We start from the raw sequence: 18,657 nt of genomic DNA, 5'->3' as shown, positions 1-18,657 counted from the left end.
AAAAAAAAAAAAAAAACAGCCCCCATGATGGGTGACCCACTGGGAAGTTGCTCGTGAGTTCCCAAAAACAAAACCGTGAGGGAATGGTAAGCCCAAAGCGGACAATATCGTGCTACTGTGGTGGAGCGGGCCCGGGAAGTGATCCGCCCCGGGCCGGGATGTGATAACCAGCCTTGGCCAAGGGTGGGGAGTGCGACGGCCTAATTTTGGGGCCTAAAAAATTTATGTTGCTTGTTAAGTTACTTATAAATTGTTTTAAAAAAAAAAAAATGTTAAAAGGGCCCTAATACACGTTAACAAACAATTAAGTCCAACAACTAAATGAAAAACAATTGTTTTCTTTTGACTAGACCTGTTATTTGTGTTGTGTTTTTTGTGTTCGTAACGTTTTCATGTCATACCTGATATCCTTACAGCTCGTGTTGTGTAACACTCATTAAAGTAAATGGGTAATATGACCCTACCCGAAATTGACCCATTAATATTATTAGATGACATGACCCAACTCGTTACCCGTTAAAGAAAATATATTTTAAATCAATAGATAATGAAAATGAAAAACATAATTTGACCCAAAAAAATAGAAAACATAATACTAAATTAGTATATATATATACATTCCACATTCTCACATAAACATTACTTCAAAACATAAAAGAAAAATATGTGTCTTTCAAGTGTTATATACTTCAAAATAAGAGCCTAATGAAAAAACATTAGTACATTACTATAAAATACCAAATGTTCAAGGGTATGCAAAATGAAGGGAGTTGCGTTTCAAGGGTGAAGAACCTTGTACGTTTATATATGCTTTCACATTTTTTAGACTTGTACATTAATGATTATGAATTTTATTTATTTTGAACTCCCTTAAAAATACTATTCATGAGGGTTTGTATGGTTTTAAAAATTCAAACGACGATGTATCCATTCTCAAAGTGTAGAGGATGCGATCACGAGCCTTTGCATATTTTTTTCACATTTTTCACACTTGTAAATTAATTATTATAATTTTTTTTTTAAGGAACTATTATTAGCACTCATAAATCTCATTCTATACTTCTCACAAAATGTATTTTTCTTTTTAATTATAGAAAGTTTGGAGTGCCAAATGAGATTTTTGGAATGTTAATAACAGTTCCCTTTTTTTTTTTTAATGTGTTTGGTATTTTTAAATTACTTGATACTTTTATTTTTAATGTCTTATATAATTTTTTAATCTCACTGTTTGCCTATAGTATACTATAAAAATAAATAAATAAATAAAACTCAAAATTTTTAAATTTATATAGAACAACAATACAATAATATATATTACTATGACTATTATATTTTATAGTAAGTTTTTTTTAGTAGTTTAGAAAATTAAAATCATCAGATTAAAAAAAAATAAAATAAAATCATCAAAATAATTTTTTTCTTAACGTGTCGAAACAGGTTAATTACCCGTGTGTCACCTTTATGTAAACCTGTAAAGGACTTGTTATTAACGGATTCTTATCATGTGATCCGATAACGACTCAATTAGTTTTCGTGTTAACCCGAAATTCATTATTTTCGTGTCGTTTACTTGTTGTGTTAACGAATCGTTTAAGAAATTATCGGGTCTACTTTTGACGCAACGCAAGAACAAAATCAAATTAGAAAAAAATCAGAAAACACCAACGTTGGTGCACTCCCTTCGACATTTGGCGCACCATTTTGTTGCTAAGAAATACTTTCCCTTGTGTTGTTTTCCTCTTCCTCTCTCTCATTTAAAGCTACAAGCACCATATATTAGAACACTTTTAACGTTTAATTTTTACCCAAATTAGTTTTATGAGGGCTTTCATTATTTTGTGACTCACCAAATACACAAGATGAAACCACTTCTTCTTAACTGAGGAGTTCCGATGGTTTTTATTGAATTTTCTTGATTTTCTTTGGCTTTCGGGTAGAGGGAGAAGGGGACTGAGAGGGCGAGAGAAGGATAGAGAATAAGGAAGGAAGGGGTATGCCGGTGGAGAAAAAGTTCGCATCCATTAGGTGTGAGACAAGGGCTTCGTTTTCTATTTCATCATGGGCCTCCAACAAGGCAGGGCCAATCCTGATTGAGATGATTTGTGGATTAAAGTTTCGGCTCATCATATCTAGCCATACAAGCCTATTCTTTTCGGTAATTTGCTTGAGTTTACAAACTAATTTCAATATTAAGATTAGGTCAATTGTGTTTATTGACTTTGTTTCTTTCTTTTTCTGTAAGAAGATAAATTTGATTGAATAAACTCATAAACGAGTCATTACACTGATGCCAACAGCTAGAAAGTTAAACAACCATAGTGGCTCAAAGCGATCCCAATAAAACTCAAAAGGCCCCCCACTGTATGGCATGCCTTTGTTACACTGTCTAGGCACAAACTGAAAACAAAAATAAAGAACAAAATTGTAGCAATGGTCCTTCAATTTTAATCCAATTGGAGCAATGGTCCCTAAACTAAAATTTCACGACCATTAGTCCCTTAATTCATCAAAATGTCCATCTATAGCCCTTTTCATCAACTCCGTCAAAATGAGTCATGTTTGTAGGACCATTACTACAATTGGGTTAAAGTTGAGGGATCATTTCTCCAATTGCATTAAAGTTGAGGGATCATTGCTCCAATTGCATTAAAGTTGAGGGACCATTTCTCCAATTTGATTAAAGTTAAGGGACCATTGCTACAATTTTTCGCCTTTGGGTTTTTCATATTTGCCCCTTGATTCAGCCTTATGTGTGTGGCACGTGACTCATTGTGACGAAAATTCTAACAGAGTAGACGAAAAGATTCATAGCAGAACGTTTTGATGAGTTAAGAAACTAATGGTCATGGATTTTTAGTTGAGAGACCATTGTTTCTACAATTTCCTCGAAATAATATGATAATGAGAAACCAAAACATGAAGTTGAAGAAGAAAATAGTTCATATTAACATATGCCAAGATATGAAATTATTTATTAACTTAAATAAAAATTCCTTATCTTTTATTTGCAAGTGTTAGGAACTTACGCATTTACATATAAGAGATGAAAGATTAAATACTTTTAAAACTAATCATCTATACTATTATTAATAAAACTCTCCTTGTCAACCTTTTGAGAAAATGACAATCATATTCCTATTTTTTCTATTTTATACTCACTTTTGATACATAATGTTTACATAGTAATGAGGACAAAACAGTAATTATGTACATTTTGAGAAAATGACAATCACGGTAAACTCTTATTTTTCTTGTTTTACCCTCGCTTTTGATACATAATGTTTACATAGTAAGGAGGACAAAACAGTAATTATGTACCTTTTGAGAAAATGACAATCATATCCCTATTTTTCCTATTTTACCCAATAATAAGAAAAAAATATGTCCTTATTAAAAGAAACTGTCCCATCATTATTGTTCCATAATTTTTTTTTTTTAATTTTAAAAACTAATCAATCACACTCTTTAATAAAAAATAAAAAAAATATAAAATGAAATTATTCACACACACAATGTGTGCTCATCTTCTAGTTTTTATAAACATAAGAAAAATTGGAGAGGCCTACGTTTTCTTCCCTTTGGGATCATATAATAGTAAACCAATATTCCAATTTTTCAAAGGCGTACGTACAAAAGCTGAAATGATTAGATGTGTGTCCAGCTGTGAGGAGAAGACAAATATCCGATATTGCTCGCAAGAATCCATTCACCTTCAAAAAACCACTTTTGGTTGATTTGCCATGTGAGCCGAAAAGATCGTTGTTCCTTCTCCTAATTGATACAAGGTTGGGATGCAAAATGGGATGTAAATTATAGATTTTAGGGTGCTTGGTCAGTTTGTTAGGCTGCTAAAGTTTTAAATATCTATAATTTACATCTCATTTTATATTTTCTTAAACTTGAAAGTTCTACAAATGGGGATAAGAATAATTGGGCAGTGTTACTTAAACGTTGCGATGGTGGTGATAACAAACCAAGTTCGGTGGTGTTCTTGCCAAACTTGAGCTGTTACATGGTGTAATCCACCCATTAACAAGCTAAGAACATGCCTTTGGAAGCATGTCTACATATAGAGCCGGTCCTGAGGGTGTGCAACAGGTGCCACCGCACAGGGCCCCCGATTCAGAAGGACCCCCAAATTTTCATTACATGTATACAGATGCATATAAAATAAAGTAGATGCAAAAGACAATGTTATATGTGGTTCTAGTGCTAGCGGTTTACCTTTTTTTCCTTATATCCATTGTGTTGGGTTCGAATCCATGTGATATTGTTTTGCTATTTTAAGTTTTTGCAAATTTGTAAACTTAAAAAAGAGATAACAAAAACACATCCAACGTGTATCGAACTCAGGACCTTTGAAGGTAAGGAAAAACACCTGGGTGATCAAACAACTTATTTTTGTTATAGTAACTTGTAATATTTTAGTTTTATAGATGAAAAAATTGAAAAAAAAATAATACTAAAAAAATATAACATTAAAAAAAATAAAGGGCCTCCATCTAAGTTTTGCACAGGACCCCTAAATACTCAAGGCCTGCCCTGTCTACATACAATCTTAATTCAATTGTGATTCTCGACGAAAATTGCATGGAAAATTATTTTTTCTTATCCTTGTAAAACTGAATTTCCTTTTGAGTGAAATCCCAACTAGGTGAAATCCGAATACGATCAAGATTTTCAGCGAACCATGAATCTCACCCAGTCTTCTTTTCCAAATGAGAATCTAAGACAAAATGCTATGGACGACCAACAATATCCTTTCGCCCACACCCAATCCGAATGATTAAGTACTTTATAGAATGCTCTATCCAACTTTCACTGAATCAAAACCTTTGAACGAATTTGCTCGACCGAGCTTTATAAAACCATTGAACGAACATTCTCGACTTACACTTTATAAAAACTCTGAGCCAAAACCTCCGAACAAATATTCTTGGCCACAACATTCTCGTTCGAAACATTCTCAACCATATAGATGGAATAGTCATAATTTGCGGCCACATGATTAAATCATAAAATTATCCAAAAATAATTGAATGTTATAATAATTAGTAATCTTTCTATCTAACCACCTAAATTATACGGGTAGTTGCTGTGAAATAGGTTCCAAATAATACTGTAACAAAACCAAATCAATTGAATAAGTATGCCTATATATATTAACAGTATATAGATATTTATACAATTGGAATTTATAGGATTTCACTGATCCACCCGTGTAAGCAAGGTGTTTGGTAAACAAATAGAGAAGGGAAAAAAGAGGGACAATTATTGAAAGAGTATATCTATGTTCGATTTAGTATTATTAAGACTTTTTTTTTTTTTTAATACATTGATATTTTTACATTTAGGGAATGAGGAGTTTGGCTAAGCCACATAATGGATAGCCTAATTTAGTGTCAAATTCGTCATTCATAAGATTCGAACCTAAAATCTCTCACTATCAAGTGAAGAGAAATATTATCAGACCGTAGTACTGTGTGACAGTATTATTAAGACAATTAAACATTAAGTAGGGTTTGAGACTTTAAGTGAAATTGGAAGACCTAGTTTGGCGCTCGAACACACTGCTCTCAGGCTTTCAGCACTAAGCTATGTAGATGGTGTAGAAGACCAATTAACTAGCAAGAAGTTAGAACCCTAGAAGGGTAGAACCGTAGAAGATGGATATGGAATGGCCAGTCAAAACTCAAAACCACACACGGATGGCACTATTTGCAACTGCATGGTACAGTAGAGGATTATCATGCACTCGTGGAATGCCTTTCCATCTGTCATTACGTACTCTCCTTTTTTAGCTTTCTCTCTCACATGAACAGAGACAGTGATGCAAGAGTGACGAAAGTTGCGTTAGACTCGGATCCTGTCTCCAATGGAAAAAGCTCAAATTCTGCACTGCACTCACAAATTTTGGTCCTCTCTCTCTCTCCCCTCTATTTTAAAAGCAAAAGCACTTTCTCCAATAACTGCGAGTACTGCTGATTACTGCTAGTGCTAGCTAAATCTCTCTCTCTCTCTCCTCCCCCCCCCCCCCCCCTTCACTCTCTCTCTCTCTCTCTCTCTCTCTCGGGATATGGATGACTATGGACCTCCAGATCTGCGGCAGCTGATGGCCTCAAGAACCCAGTTTCATACGCCCTTACAATTCCCAGAGCAATTTTCAGTGCACCAAAATCTCACGCCACCACCGCCACCTCCGCCCCATTATCGTCATCTCCCCATAATGCTAAGCAGTGAGGTTGTTCCAGCTGCTGGCTTGCTTGACAATCATAGTTATACTAGTATGATCACGACAACAGCTTGTCATCCTAACACTTCATCAGCTGCTTCTGCTGCTGCTGCATTGTATGGGATAGAGTTTGAGCATGGATGGAATAATATTGATGGAGCAAATACTAATAATAATAGTAGATGGCCAAGGCAAGAAACCCTTACCCTTCTTGAGATTAGATCTGCTCTTGATTCCAAGTTCAAGGAGACTAATCAGAAGGGACCTTTGTGGGATGAAGTCTCTAGGTATACCCTATTGCTTCTCTTGTTAATTTTTATATACTATTTTCTTTCTAATTTCTTTTCATCAAAACAAAATATGTAGAGAGTGAGGTCACTACAACCGAGTACTTTCTTCTTTCTAATTTCTTGTAATATTTCTCTTTTTTTTCCTCTTTTTTTTCTTTAATTAAGATGGATGTTCATCTTTTACCTCAGCATAAGCAAAAGGGAAAGAAAAAGTGTTGAGCTTCTTTCTACTTATATTGTTTCATATATTAATGTTAATTTCTTAAATACTTTCAGGCTTTTTGATGAATTCATTTTTTATCCTTAGTTAATTTAGTGCATGAAAATGACAAAACATATGAGTTAACTAGAGATCGACCCAGGACTTCTTTTTTTCGTATTTTTTTTTCTGGTTTTGGTATGCAAATTGACTGGTCCAAGAGTACTCTCTGCAACATCTTAAATATTTGTTTTCTAGTTGAGAGACCTGCTTCTTGTTCAATTAGGGCAATGAAATCTGCTCACACCTAAAAAGGGCCATGCATTCCATATGACATCGATGTAAGGGGGAATACTTTGATTAATTTAAACATAAAGTAAGTGAAATTCTAAAACTGGAAATTCTAGCTTAATATACTAATCTCGAAAAACTTATGGTCTGTATAAAGGACTGAATGGTGTGGCTATCTTGATTCTATAACAATATTAACAATTTCTACACGATCATATCTTAATTTAATATTTTGAGATTATGAGAATCTAAGCATATGTATATGTCTTCTACAATTTTAATAAAATCTGTTCCTTTTCCATTTTCTTGATGTATAGGATAATGGCTGAGGAACATGGATTCCAGAGAACAGGGAAGAAATGCAAAGAAAAGTTTGAGAACTTGTATAAGTACTACAAGAAAACCAAGGAAGGCAAAACTGGGAGGCAAGATGGGAAGCACTATAGGTTCTTTCGTCAGCTTGAAGCAATTTATGGAAATCACAATCAAAGTACCAATCAGTCCTCCGTTTACAGTAGACCAAACCCTCTTCTTTGTCACACTACTCCGAGTAACAGTATTAACCGAGATCAAAATCAAGAAGTAGTTGTGCAAGACCAAAAGTTCATAAGCTGCGAGAGCCTTAGTTTCTCCAATAACTCAACTGAATTTGATCAAACCTCACCCTCAAAGAACAACGACGACGAGGATTCACTTTCAGCCATTGATTATTTTCCGATGAATCAGTCAACGGGGAGCCTTAAGAATGAGAAGAAAAGCTATGCGACACTGGTAAAGAAGAAATGGAAAGCAAAGGTGGTGGACTTTATGAACTCACAAATGGGGAAAGTAATAAAGACCCAGGAGGCATTGATGGAGAAGATGGTAAAGAGTATTGAAGCTAGTGCAGACGAGAGAATAGCTAAGGAAGAAGAATGGAGGAAGCAAGAGGCGGCCAAGTATGAGCGAGATGTACATGAGTTTTGGGCTAAAGAAAGGGCATGGGTTGAAACTCGAGACGCCGCGATAATGGAGACTCTAAGAAAATATACAGGCAAAGGAACTTACAACAACAGTGGCAAGGATGATATTGCAAAAGAAATTGGCAGTGATCACAGTAAGAATTATCCTAGATGGACTGAACACGAAGTTACAAGTTTAATACAGCTGAAGACTAGCTTGGAACGAACATTCAAAGAAAGTGAGTATCTGAAGGAGGAGGGAGTATGGGAGGAGATAGCTGCAAATATGCGTAGTTTGGGCTACACAAGGAGTGGAGGAGAGTGTAAAGAGAAATGGGAGAATGAAAGTGTTTGTTTTAAAATGACAACAGAAAGTAACAAGATGCACAAACAAGATACAAAGACTAATAACACGTACTTTAGTCAGATCTCTGGTTATGAAGAAGGCCATGAAGTTCGGAATCAAAGACAGGATGGGATGGGACTTCAATTAATGGATGAAGGGCTTTCTCCGTCATGTTCTAATATGGATGTGAACTCCAGCTCTTTGCACATTCCATTTAATGGAGGAGAAAACTTGTGGGACGAGAGGGACTCCTATGTAACCAATTCACTACGTAACAAGCGTTTATTGCACTGGTGATGCATTTTTTTTTTAACATTTGACACACATCTTTAGACTGGTGAAGCCACTAGAGTCTAGAACCATGTTTTGGTTGTAAGAGAGATCTCTATCTTGTGCGATAGGAATGGAACTGTTCATCAGCAAGGGAAAGCACCAGTACTAAGTTAGAACAAGGTGATTAAGTAATTAGAGAGACTATTTGAGTTCTCTTTATGAGTGTAAGTATGTGACTTAATTCTTATGGTAGATTTTTGCCAATGTGTGTTTGTTTCTGGAGAAGGTGCTTTTCTAATTTGTCCAGGTAAGAAAGCATTGACTGGGGGACTTTTACGAAAAGGTAAGTGTTAAGGATTATTTCCTCATGGTCTTTGTTGATTAATTTGCTTTCTGAATGGATTTGTTCCTAATCAAGTAAGTAAGGTTCCTTAACAAAAAAAAAGTAGCACTTTGATTCCATATCATGTTATATATCATGATTAATTACAGCTGGGGAGGAGAATGAGATGTACACAAGCAGCTGTCGATCAAGATTTTCTTTCTGGAAAAATATTTCTCATGGTTCAGACTAGCAGGTTTGTGAACTTTACGTAATTAATACCATGTCTTCCAAATGAAGACTCTGAAGATCCTTTTGTTTTTAGGCTTGTTTGGAAGTGTTTTGACAGTACCAAAAGAGCTTCAACTTTTTGTGTTTTGGACTGCAAAGTTCAAGATACTTAATGTTTTCTGATAGCATTTGTGAGATAATTAAGTATTTTAGAACACCAGGTTCATACGTAGTTGCTTACCAGGTACATACGTAGTTGCTTCTTCAAAAGCATTCTAAAATAGAATATGTAAGAGCACTAGGGTTTTAGTTAAAATATTTATATGCTCTCAACATAAAAACCACTGTGTAAGAAGCACATACGTGGGGTTTTAATGAAATTTGAGTTGTTGTTAATAAAAAAACTACTAAGAAGCACTCGAGTTTTTAATGAAATTGATCTTGCGAAGCACTTGGATATTCTTAATGAAGTTTGTCCATAGTTATAAACAAAATCCTACTTATACATGTAAAAGTTTTTTGATATAGAAGTATTCATCATAACTTATTTATGGCACATATATATACTATCAATTTGAAAAAAGTACATACTCGTTATTTGGATTTGTTATTCTTATTGTTTTAGAGTGTGTACTTCTCATTAGGTTCTAAAGTTTTGGCAATAGATTGCTTAATATCGATTACCAATTTACATTATCAATATGTTTGTATTAATAATTGATTGCTTTTTAGTAATGTCGATCAAATACTTCTCACTCACTGCCTTAATTGCATGCACCTCGATTATTTGGTTTTAACCTAATTATTTCCTTCGGAATTTTTATGGTTTCTAGCCAAAAACAAATTGATCAACATCCACAAACCTAGGGCTACCAAAGGTTTTCAATTAAACATCCAATAAGAAACCAGAGTATTTTGTGAACTCTCAAGGAGAAAGTGAGAAAAGAATCGATTAACACATTCTGTAAAATATTATCAACAGAGTTAGAAGTATTCCCAGAGTCTGTTTGATTGTGTCCACGGACAGGATGAAATTTTCTATAATTTTTCTAGACTCGAAAAAAATGGATAACTGTAATTTGTCACCACTTGTGCTCCTTTTTATACTGATAAAAAAAGTATTCTCAAGACCTTAATTAGGTAGTAGACAGAGACACACACTGGTGAGTGGTCATCATATACTGAGTTACGGACAGCAAGCGTCATGCATGGTTCATGGCAGTACCCTCATACCATTTATAAATAAAGAAATTTTGTTTATTTTATGGGTAACTGAAGTCATACGTTACCCGGTCAGGGGAACACGAACGGTAAAAATAGTCCTTTCATTTCATGGAGATCAACACGCCCAGGCTGGTCACTTTCAGCTACTAGAACCCTTCTATATCAACAGAAATTTCATGGAAATTTTTACGAAAAACTCACAGTACTGTTTACTTTAACAAAGAATTACATTTTTACACTAAAATGTCAATCCTGGTACTATTCATTTTACCCTTTATTTTGTTCTTATCGTTAAAACTCAAAGTTTTCAAGCCATTTTCATTAGTTTTCCTAAATTTCATTTCTTTTAGGTGCTCTTCCACTCCAATCGATATCCAGAATTCTGTAGAATTTTTCTATTACCATTAGAATACGAGGTAGTAATAAAATAAACATAAGATTATGTGTTTGATTTTGCTTTAAAAGAGAAGATCCAATCTCAATAACAACGAGTTTAATCATTAAGGGACAGTTGATAACCATTTTGTGTTTAGTTTTCATTTTTCATATTCTTTGGGTTATATGAGCGATAGGAAGAGCTTGTGATTGTGATTTAGAAATTAAAGCTGGTGTTGGTGATTTGAACTGTGTATGCATGTTGAACTTATCCATTGAATTATAAACTGAGGTCACATTCCCGTGTGTCCTTTCATTTGTAAACAATATGTTATTGTTTGTTATTTACACGAGCTTCATAGTTTATCATATGCATTTGATGTAATCCGATAAATTTCTCTAGGATGCAACGGTCATCCTTGCAAATTAAGTTTCAAATTGGTGGCACTTTAGCGTTATTGTGGGCAGTGACACTTGAGAGTAGGCCGGGTTTGCAACCCTTTATCATTTATTTTAGATAATTAACGGCCCAATTTGTTTTTGAATCAGTGATTATTGTAAATGTTGTTGACTCTCTGATGTAGGCTTAGTAACAATGGTCTTTAAACTATATACAAGTTTAGTTTTGTCTCCGAACTCTAATAATAGTTGCTTTAGTCATCTAATTATATCATATGTTGCACTTGTGATCTATTTTTCCGTTAAGTTGAGGGGTCAAGTAAGAATTTCAGCCAAAAAAATGCATATTTTATTATAAAAAATAAAAAAAAGGATTAGATTAATCAACAATATTTATGTTAATTATGAATAGGTTAATCATGTATTTGTGATCCTTAAATGCATTTTAGATAAACAAAAATTACAAAATCTGGCACTACTACATGACACCCCCTTTCTCATATTTTTTATTTATTTATATTTTGGAATAGGTCAATACGGTTTCAAACTAATGCAGTATATGTTTCCTTTTTTCTTTTCCTTTTTTTTCTTTTTTTTTTTACATTTGGATTCAAACGTTGCATTGCAATATCTGTTTCCTTGTTGTATTTTTTTCCGTACTCACATACCTCCTATGCTTCACACCTCACACGACACGTATTTGGATTCAGACACTGCAATACAGTGTTCGTTTCTAGGTTCTGTTTTTTTACATTATTTTTACATTTGGATACAGAGCAATGCAATGTCTGTTTCTTGGTTCTGTTTTTTTACATATTTTTACATTTGGATTCAGACATTACAATACAATGTCCATTTCCTAGTTTTTTTATTTTTTATTTTTTATTTTTTAACATTTGGATTCAGATGCTGTGGTACAAAACGGATGATGGGGAATTATTGCTCAAAATGGTGAGATTAGAAGCAAGAAAAGTTAGAATTGTGAGATCGTGATGAGCAGAGACGTGGAAATTGAAAATTGCAGACTACAGGAGGAGAAAGGAACAGAAGAAAGCCAAGAAAAAGCATGGACTACCACTGACCCTAGCAACAACTAAGGCTTGGGATGATGCAAATTGAAAAAACTAGGATCACTCACACAAGGGTGAGAAAGTCTCTCACCGGAGTAGACAAAACCTCTCATAGGAGGAGAGAATGACTTTGGTGTTTATAGTTAAACTCAAATTGTTTTGACCGACCAAATAATTTAATTGGACGTGGGTAAACTGACTTGGGTCGTCTTATGTTAGTTGCGATTTACTCATTCCAACAAGCATTTGTTTGGTTATGGTTCCACCTTACATTTCGATTACCAGATCAATTCCACCACCATGCATTCATGTGTTGTGACTCAATAAACAGACACGACATATTTGGGCCTAATTTTGATCAAATGACACAATATAAAAGAAACACTAACATTTTCCGAAAAAATAAAAACATTTTCATAGTATCAAAAGCATTTTTGGCAATGTGTGAGACCATGATTTCTGGGCCAATGATTGGTGGCAAGTCTGGAATACACTAAACCCATAGAGCGCAGTCTGGCAAGCTAGGCTTAAGCCTATTAATGATATTACTTGTCTCTCAAGTAAAGAAACCCTAATTAAAGTCAAATTAGGATATCTTAGGGATTAGGCAACATAATCAAGATTCTAGGAAGATTGGGTATCTTATTCTAGATTTCCTTTTAGATAGTCTCTCGATTTGATGAAGATTACTCTCCCTACAAGGACTCTCAATATCCCTATAAATACACTAGCTTAGGTATTTATCGAAAGAGGATCAATCTCTCACTCGAACTTCTATACACATATTCTATCAATCGAGAGTCAAGCAAAGTCAAAAAACGTCGCCCAAAAATTTGCCCGACGAACCTTCGTTGCGCGGGAAGCGTCGCGCCAAGCTTGTGGAAGCAGGGTTTGCACAACGAAGAAATAACCTACGTCGCACAAAGTGGATTTGCGTGATGTAGGGTTGTGCGTCGCGCAAAGACACTTTGCGTGATCCACGTCACTACGTCACGAAAATCTACTTTACGTGTCGCATGCCTACGTCACGCAAACCCATTTTGCGTGACGTATGCATTCGTCACGCAAATCCACTTTGTGGGAGACACTTCCCTACGTCACGCAATGACACTTTGCGTGACCTATGGAACTTCTTCGTCGCGCAAACTCTTTTTTTTTTTTTTTTTTTTTTTTTGACAAAAATATTTTTGATTTATTTTTAATAAATATTGTGATTCAATTCTAAACAATAAATAATAAACCAAGAAAAAATATTTAATTATAAACCATATGAAAATGTACATACAAGATGTCCGAACAAAAAAAGAAAAAACTACAATAAGTAGTCTTCTAGGTTTTATACATCAGACTACTGGGTATCGGGCAAGCAAAGTGGCTGGGAGGTCGAAGGTGGAGCAAGATTAGGTCCTGGCAGCTGGATTTGGAGACCGGACATCACTAAGGCATGTACAATCATACTCATATGGGCCCTCATCTGCTCGTTCCCCTCATCTGCTCGTTCTCATCCTTTATCTGCTCGCTCCGGGCCCTCATCTGCTCGCTCTGGGCCTTTATCTGCTCGTCCTAGGCTGCAAGCTAACCTTTTAGGGTTGTCACTTCCTCCTTTAGGGGATTGACCTCTCCTGTGGTCGATCTGGAAGAGGAGGCACCCGTCTCATGAACCCGCGCCTTCCCCATACCCCAAACAACCTTGCCATGACGACGACCGTACTTTTGATCTAGGACCTCAGTCATGATCTGAAAACCTACATCCTCGGGTATAGTGACGTCCTCCATCGGGGTCTCTGGGGGAAGCTGCAATGTTGCTTCTTGGAGAACAGCATCGCCCTTTTCCACCATAGCAGCTTGTAATAATAAAGAAAAAACATATAATGTTTAATAACAAAATAAATATAATATTTGAACAATTCATAAATATAAGAATAATAACAATTACATATACTTACATGAAGCTGCTCAGTGGTCTCATTGCCAGGTCGAACGTAAACATCATTGAACATGTCGATCTCTGGAAACTTAGAACCTTCCTGAAGAAAACAAAAAAAAAAAAACATTAGGAAAATTTTATTAATCAATAATAAAAAATAAATTGTATAAAATTTCAAAATTAATATACTTTTACCTGATGTCGTGCCTCAAGCCTATACGAAAAGGCGAACCGGAATGGTGTAGAAGTGTCTTAGAGTCCCAAGCTATCTTGCCAGCAACAGATTTCTTTTGTTAAACACACAATATACATGTTAGTGCGACTATTTGAAAGAAATTATTTTAAAAAGCTTAAAAAAAATAACTAAAACATTAATGAATTATTATTAAAATATTATGTACATACCACAAAATTTGGGTCCGTAAAATGGTTGTAGAGCCATTCCCAATCCTCTGGCCGGTCCTCCAACTCGGATGGGCAACCCTCTAGGCAAGCAGTATGTGGATCATTAAATTCCTTAAAATACGCATGAAGATCACTTTTCCAATTTTTGTACCGATTTGCGAAGGTCTTGTCTAAGTAGGTGATAACCTCGGGGGATATGTCCTTAAAATCAAATTCGACCTACAAATAAAACAACAAAATAATAGTAAGAAATTTAATAATATTAAGATAAATATACTTTGGTTTTTAATATTTGTAAACATAATTAAAAAAAAAATGATAAAAGGCTAAAAATTAATATACTAACCGATAACTTGTCCCACACCAGTATCTTCGTTTCCTGGGGAATTTCTACCCAAGTCTCCTACTGCATAGGACAACAATCCCGAATAACACAACCACAGCTAGTAGCGACGATGCTATGTTGCTGTGAGGTAACCGCTCCACAATGTCGCGAGTCATACGCAATCTTGATCAAAGAGGCAGACAGACGTACATTCGGTGCCGTCTTCAGCATTCGATTAGGCCCCTTGGTTTTTTTTTTTAGCTGTCCAAAAAAACTTAAATGGTGAAAACCCTAAGCTTAAATTTTTACAGAAAATTCTGCAAAACCTCCCCTAATAGTATATCATTTCCCAAAACCTTAAAAAAGTAAAATAACAGTAATCATAACCCGCAACACATTTTCACAATCCAGCAAATTTTCACAATCATAAAAATAATAGTTTCAAAATGAAAAAGAAAAAATACAACGTAGTGAGAATTAGAAAAAAAACTACCTGGCTGGGAGCCCCCACCCTCAACTCTGGATGATAAGGAAGTGTGAATAGAAGGCTCCAAATCGCGGCGGCGCCGATGAGGCTGCCGTGCATTGAGCGATTGAACCGACACTAATGACGTCGATGATACAAGCACCTGGGACGCTGTAGCAGTACCCTCAGTGAGGGGTGTAGGCTCCCCAGTCAATGGAGCACTCACGACTGGAGCAGTAAATGCTGATAATGCAGGAGGCGCATTGGTCACACTCCTACGACGAGTGATCAACTACGACATCTGTACACTTTTTGAACTATAAAAATATAACATTAGAAACTAATCCTTTCTTGCATTTGAAACTAGAAGAAAAAAGCAAAGAAAACTGAACAACTAAACATGTGTGAAAAAAGCAAAGAAAACTGAACAAACACTAACAGAAGGTTAAAATTTCTAAATGAAACTAACATACGTATTCTCCTCTGGGTAGAAATACGTGATTGAACAATCAAAGTTGCCACTTAGAAAAAACATATAGCACACTAAAGATAAAGTAGAGCCCACACGCAATGGCCTTGGAACTGCATATAAAATCTTCGTTTAATCATAATTTCCCAATCTACATATCTAGAAACTATCATAAACTTGACCTTTTCTATCAGCTCCCGTTAGAGCATTGCTTATCTGTTAATATATATATGATACAATAGACCATATAGGGAATGCTCATCTGAGCCATATACCATATGACCTCAGACATGGATGCTCCTATACAATAAAATTAACCTTTCAAAGTATCTGTAAAAACAAAACACAAACGAAAAGCAAATCATAAATTGCTCTTAAGAGTTTCTGACAAAATAAACTATAAAACAAAAGAATATAAGGTGATACCAGGCTTTCCAGATTTCAGCTTCTCTTTTCCACGACTCCATCTAAAACTGTACCTAATACATGGCGGCTAAGAACAAGATAAATTGATGTTTTCTGGTGGCTTAAGAGAAATCAAAACATTCAAGTTCCTTCTTCACCTCTTCAGGGAGATTGGCTAATCTAATAAACAAAACCAAGACTCTCATGACCACTGCTATATCAAACTATCTTCCTAAATTATATGAATTGCAGTTAAAATGAACGTAAAAAACCTCTTTAGAAGGTTATTGGAACTTCAAGCATGCAGCGTGTTATGTATGAATCAGTTAACATAAAGCCCAAACCCGATAGCAACAATAGTAACACAAATACAACGATTTAAATTCCCCAAAATCATATGTATCTGCCTTTGGTTGTGGCTATATTCATTCAAATTACCAAATTGCACAATGCAGTTATCATAAACAGACATTTGGAAACGAGAAATATAACATGACATGAGATAAATTAGAACAAAACACAGCTCCTTTTATTTACTCATAATGTATGTATTGTGTACTTCCCCTACATAGATCAGGAAAGCAAATGCTGGTTATACGAAACACCCTAGAAGCTTAAGCTGAAGAACTAAAACCTAATCCAATGTGATACCCCAAACTAAACAAAACCCATCTCATAAAATCAGTGATATTGATAAATTACTCAGTAAGCAGAACAACATTTGCATCAGGTGAGCTAAATTCAATAAATTAATTAAATCAATTCATCCTTAACATAATGATTGATCACACAAATAACAATAAACATTTGAGCACAAATTCGATTCAAAATAATAAAGAAAAAAAATCCTAGGCACAAATTCGATTCAAAAGGGAAGAGGGCTGAACAGGGGTGTGCGGGTGGTGGTAAATGGGGACAAGTCGTTCCCCCTTTAAATAATTTTTTTTTTCAATCACAAAACGAAACAACTTTGGGCTCTCTAGTTTTCAAAGTACTCAGAAATCAACATGCAATTTCACCCTAAACCCTAAATAACAAAAACCCACCGAAAATCAGAAACCCTTACCTTGATTTTGGGACTTGATTCGCGTCAGCTTCGAGATTCGTGTGGCTACCCGTCGTTTAGAATGAGAGGGAAGAGAGAGGTCTACGGGAAAGAGAGAGGGAAGACATGTCTGGGTTCAACATTTGGGGATCAAGGTTGTGAAGAGGAGAGAGAGGTCTACGGGAAAAAGAGAGGGAGAGATGAGCGAAAGGGAAGAGAGAGGTTTATGGGAAAGATAGAGGAGATGCAGGACTATAGGAAGAGAGAGGTATATGGGAAAGAAAAAGGAGATGCAGGTTTACGGAAAGAAATAGCGAGAGGGAAGAGAGGTCTGCGGGGTTCAAGGTTGTGAAACTTGGAAAATTGAAAAAAAACGCCTATTTTTCGCTATGGGACCACCAAAATTATCAACTGGTTTTGACGTAGGTATACAATTTGACGTCGTGCAAAGTGGTTTTGCGCGACGACTACATTAAAGCGTCGCGCAAGGTTTTTTTTTTTTTTTTTTTTTTAAATTATTAAAAAAATTATTGAAAATGTGACTTTACTCCTTTCAAGTTCAAAAATTTTTTTTTTACATAAACCCCACAATAATATATTTTTCTAACAAAAACCCATAATAATTTTTTTTACATGTATGTCATTCAATTTCTTAAGTGTTATAAGTACAAAATAAATAAATTAAAATCTACTTAGTAAATACATATACCATTGAACTTGATGGGAAACACATTGTACGAAACTAGTTTCAACGATTCAACCGTCAAACTTGTTTGTATATGCTTCGAGATCGCATACGCCAAAAATCGCAAAAAACAAACATGCAGAGATCAAGTAACGGAACAAAACTTTTCAATGGTTATAAATGAAAAATAACGATTTAACGATAGTTTTAACTCCGATTTTGATGATTTTTTACAGCTACATTCCTGGATCCTAAATGAATACAATGAACTAATTCGATCATCAATTTAAAGTATTTACACAAGTGGATACCACAAAATCTTAGGTTATACTTAATAAAAGTATCAATAAACTCTAAATGTTGGTAAATCTATCATTTTGATGGGAAACTCATTGTACGAAACTAGTTTCAACGATCCAACCGTCAAACTTGTTTGTATATGCTTTGAGATCGCATACACCAAAAATAGCAAAAAACAAACATATAGAGATCAAGTAACGGGACAAAACTTTTCGACGGTTATAAACAAAAAAGAACGATTTAAAGGTTATTTGAACTCTGATTTTGATAATTTTTTACAGATACACTCCTTGACCCTATATGAATACAATGAATGAAATCCATCTTCAATTTAAAATATTTACACTAGTGGATACCACAAAAACTTATGTATACTTGATGAAAGTAAGAAAAACACTTTGTGTGACGCACGTCCCCAACGTCACACAAAGACACTT

At 35.0% G+C, this 18,657-nt stretch overlaps 2 protein-coding genes across 4 annotated transcripts; one reads left to right on the top strand and one right to left on the bottom strand.

Annotated features, from left to right (window-relative positions):
• Positions 1-6,016: 6,016 nt before the first annotated feature.
• On the top strand, positions 6,017-8,836 carry LOC137749067 (trihelix transcription factor PTL). The gene is made up of 2 exons (XM_068489249.2): positions 6,017-6,519; positions 7,330-8,836. The coding sequence occupies exons 1-2, from the start codon at positions 6,077-6,079 to the stop codon at positions 8,594-8,596; spliced, it is 1,710 nt and encodes a 569-aa protein (XP_068345350.2). The 5' UTR covers positions 6,017-6,076; the 3' UTR covers positions 8,597-8,836.
• Positions 8,837-13,429: 4,593 nt separating this feature from the next.
• LOC148698398 (uncharacterized) lies at positions 13,430-17,635 on the bottom strand. 3 transcript variants are annotated; one of them, XR_015954944.1, is made up of 7 exons: positions 17,257-17,635; positions 15,344-15,633; positions 14,872-15,111; positions 14,526-14,744; positions 14,316-14,407; positions 14,140-14,220; positions 13,430-14,037 (listed from the first exon to the last, which is right to left on the bottom strand). XR_015954944.1 is itself a non-coding variant. In XM_088682992.1 (7 exons), exons 4-7 carry the CDS (start codon positions 14,560-14,562, stop codon positions 13,920-13,922), a joined length of 306 nt encoding a protein of 101 aa, XP_088539118.1. In that variant the 5' UTR covers positions 14,563-14,744; positions 14,872-15,111; positions 15,344-15,633; positions 17,257-17,625; the 3' UTR covers positions 13,430-13,919. The 3 variants fall into 3 exon arrangements, 1 of the variants encoding a protein (XP_088539118.1); XM_088682992.1 differs by having other exon boundaries at positions 14,316-14,385; positions 17,257-17,625; XR_015954933.1 differs by having other exon boundaries at positions 14,872-15,633.
• Positions 17,636-18,657: the final 1,022 nt, after the last annotated feature.

Source organism: Pyrus communis, chromosome 2, assembly GCF_041283825.1.
Source record: "Pyrus communis isolate YQ-2024b chromosome 2, ASM4128382v1, whole genome shotgun sequence".
Lineage (NCBI taxonomy): Eukaryota > Viridiplantae > Streptophyta > Magnoliopsida > Rosales > Rosaceae > Pyrus > Pyrus communis.
Note: the sequence above shows the minus strand (reverse complement) of the source record. Positions and strands in the feature narration are given on the sequence as shown.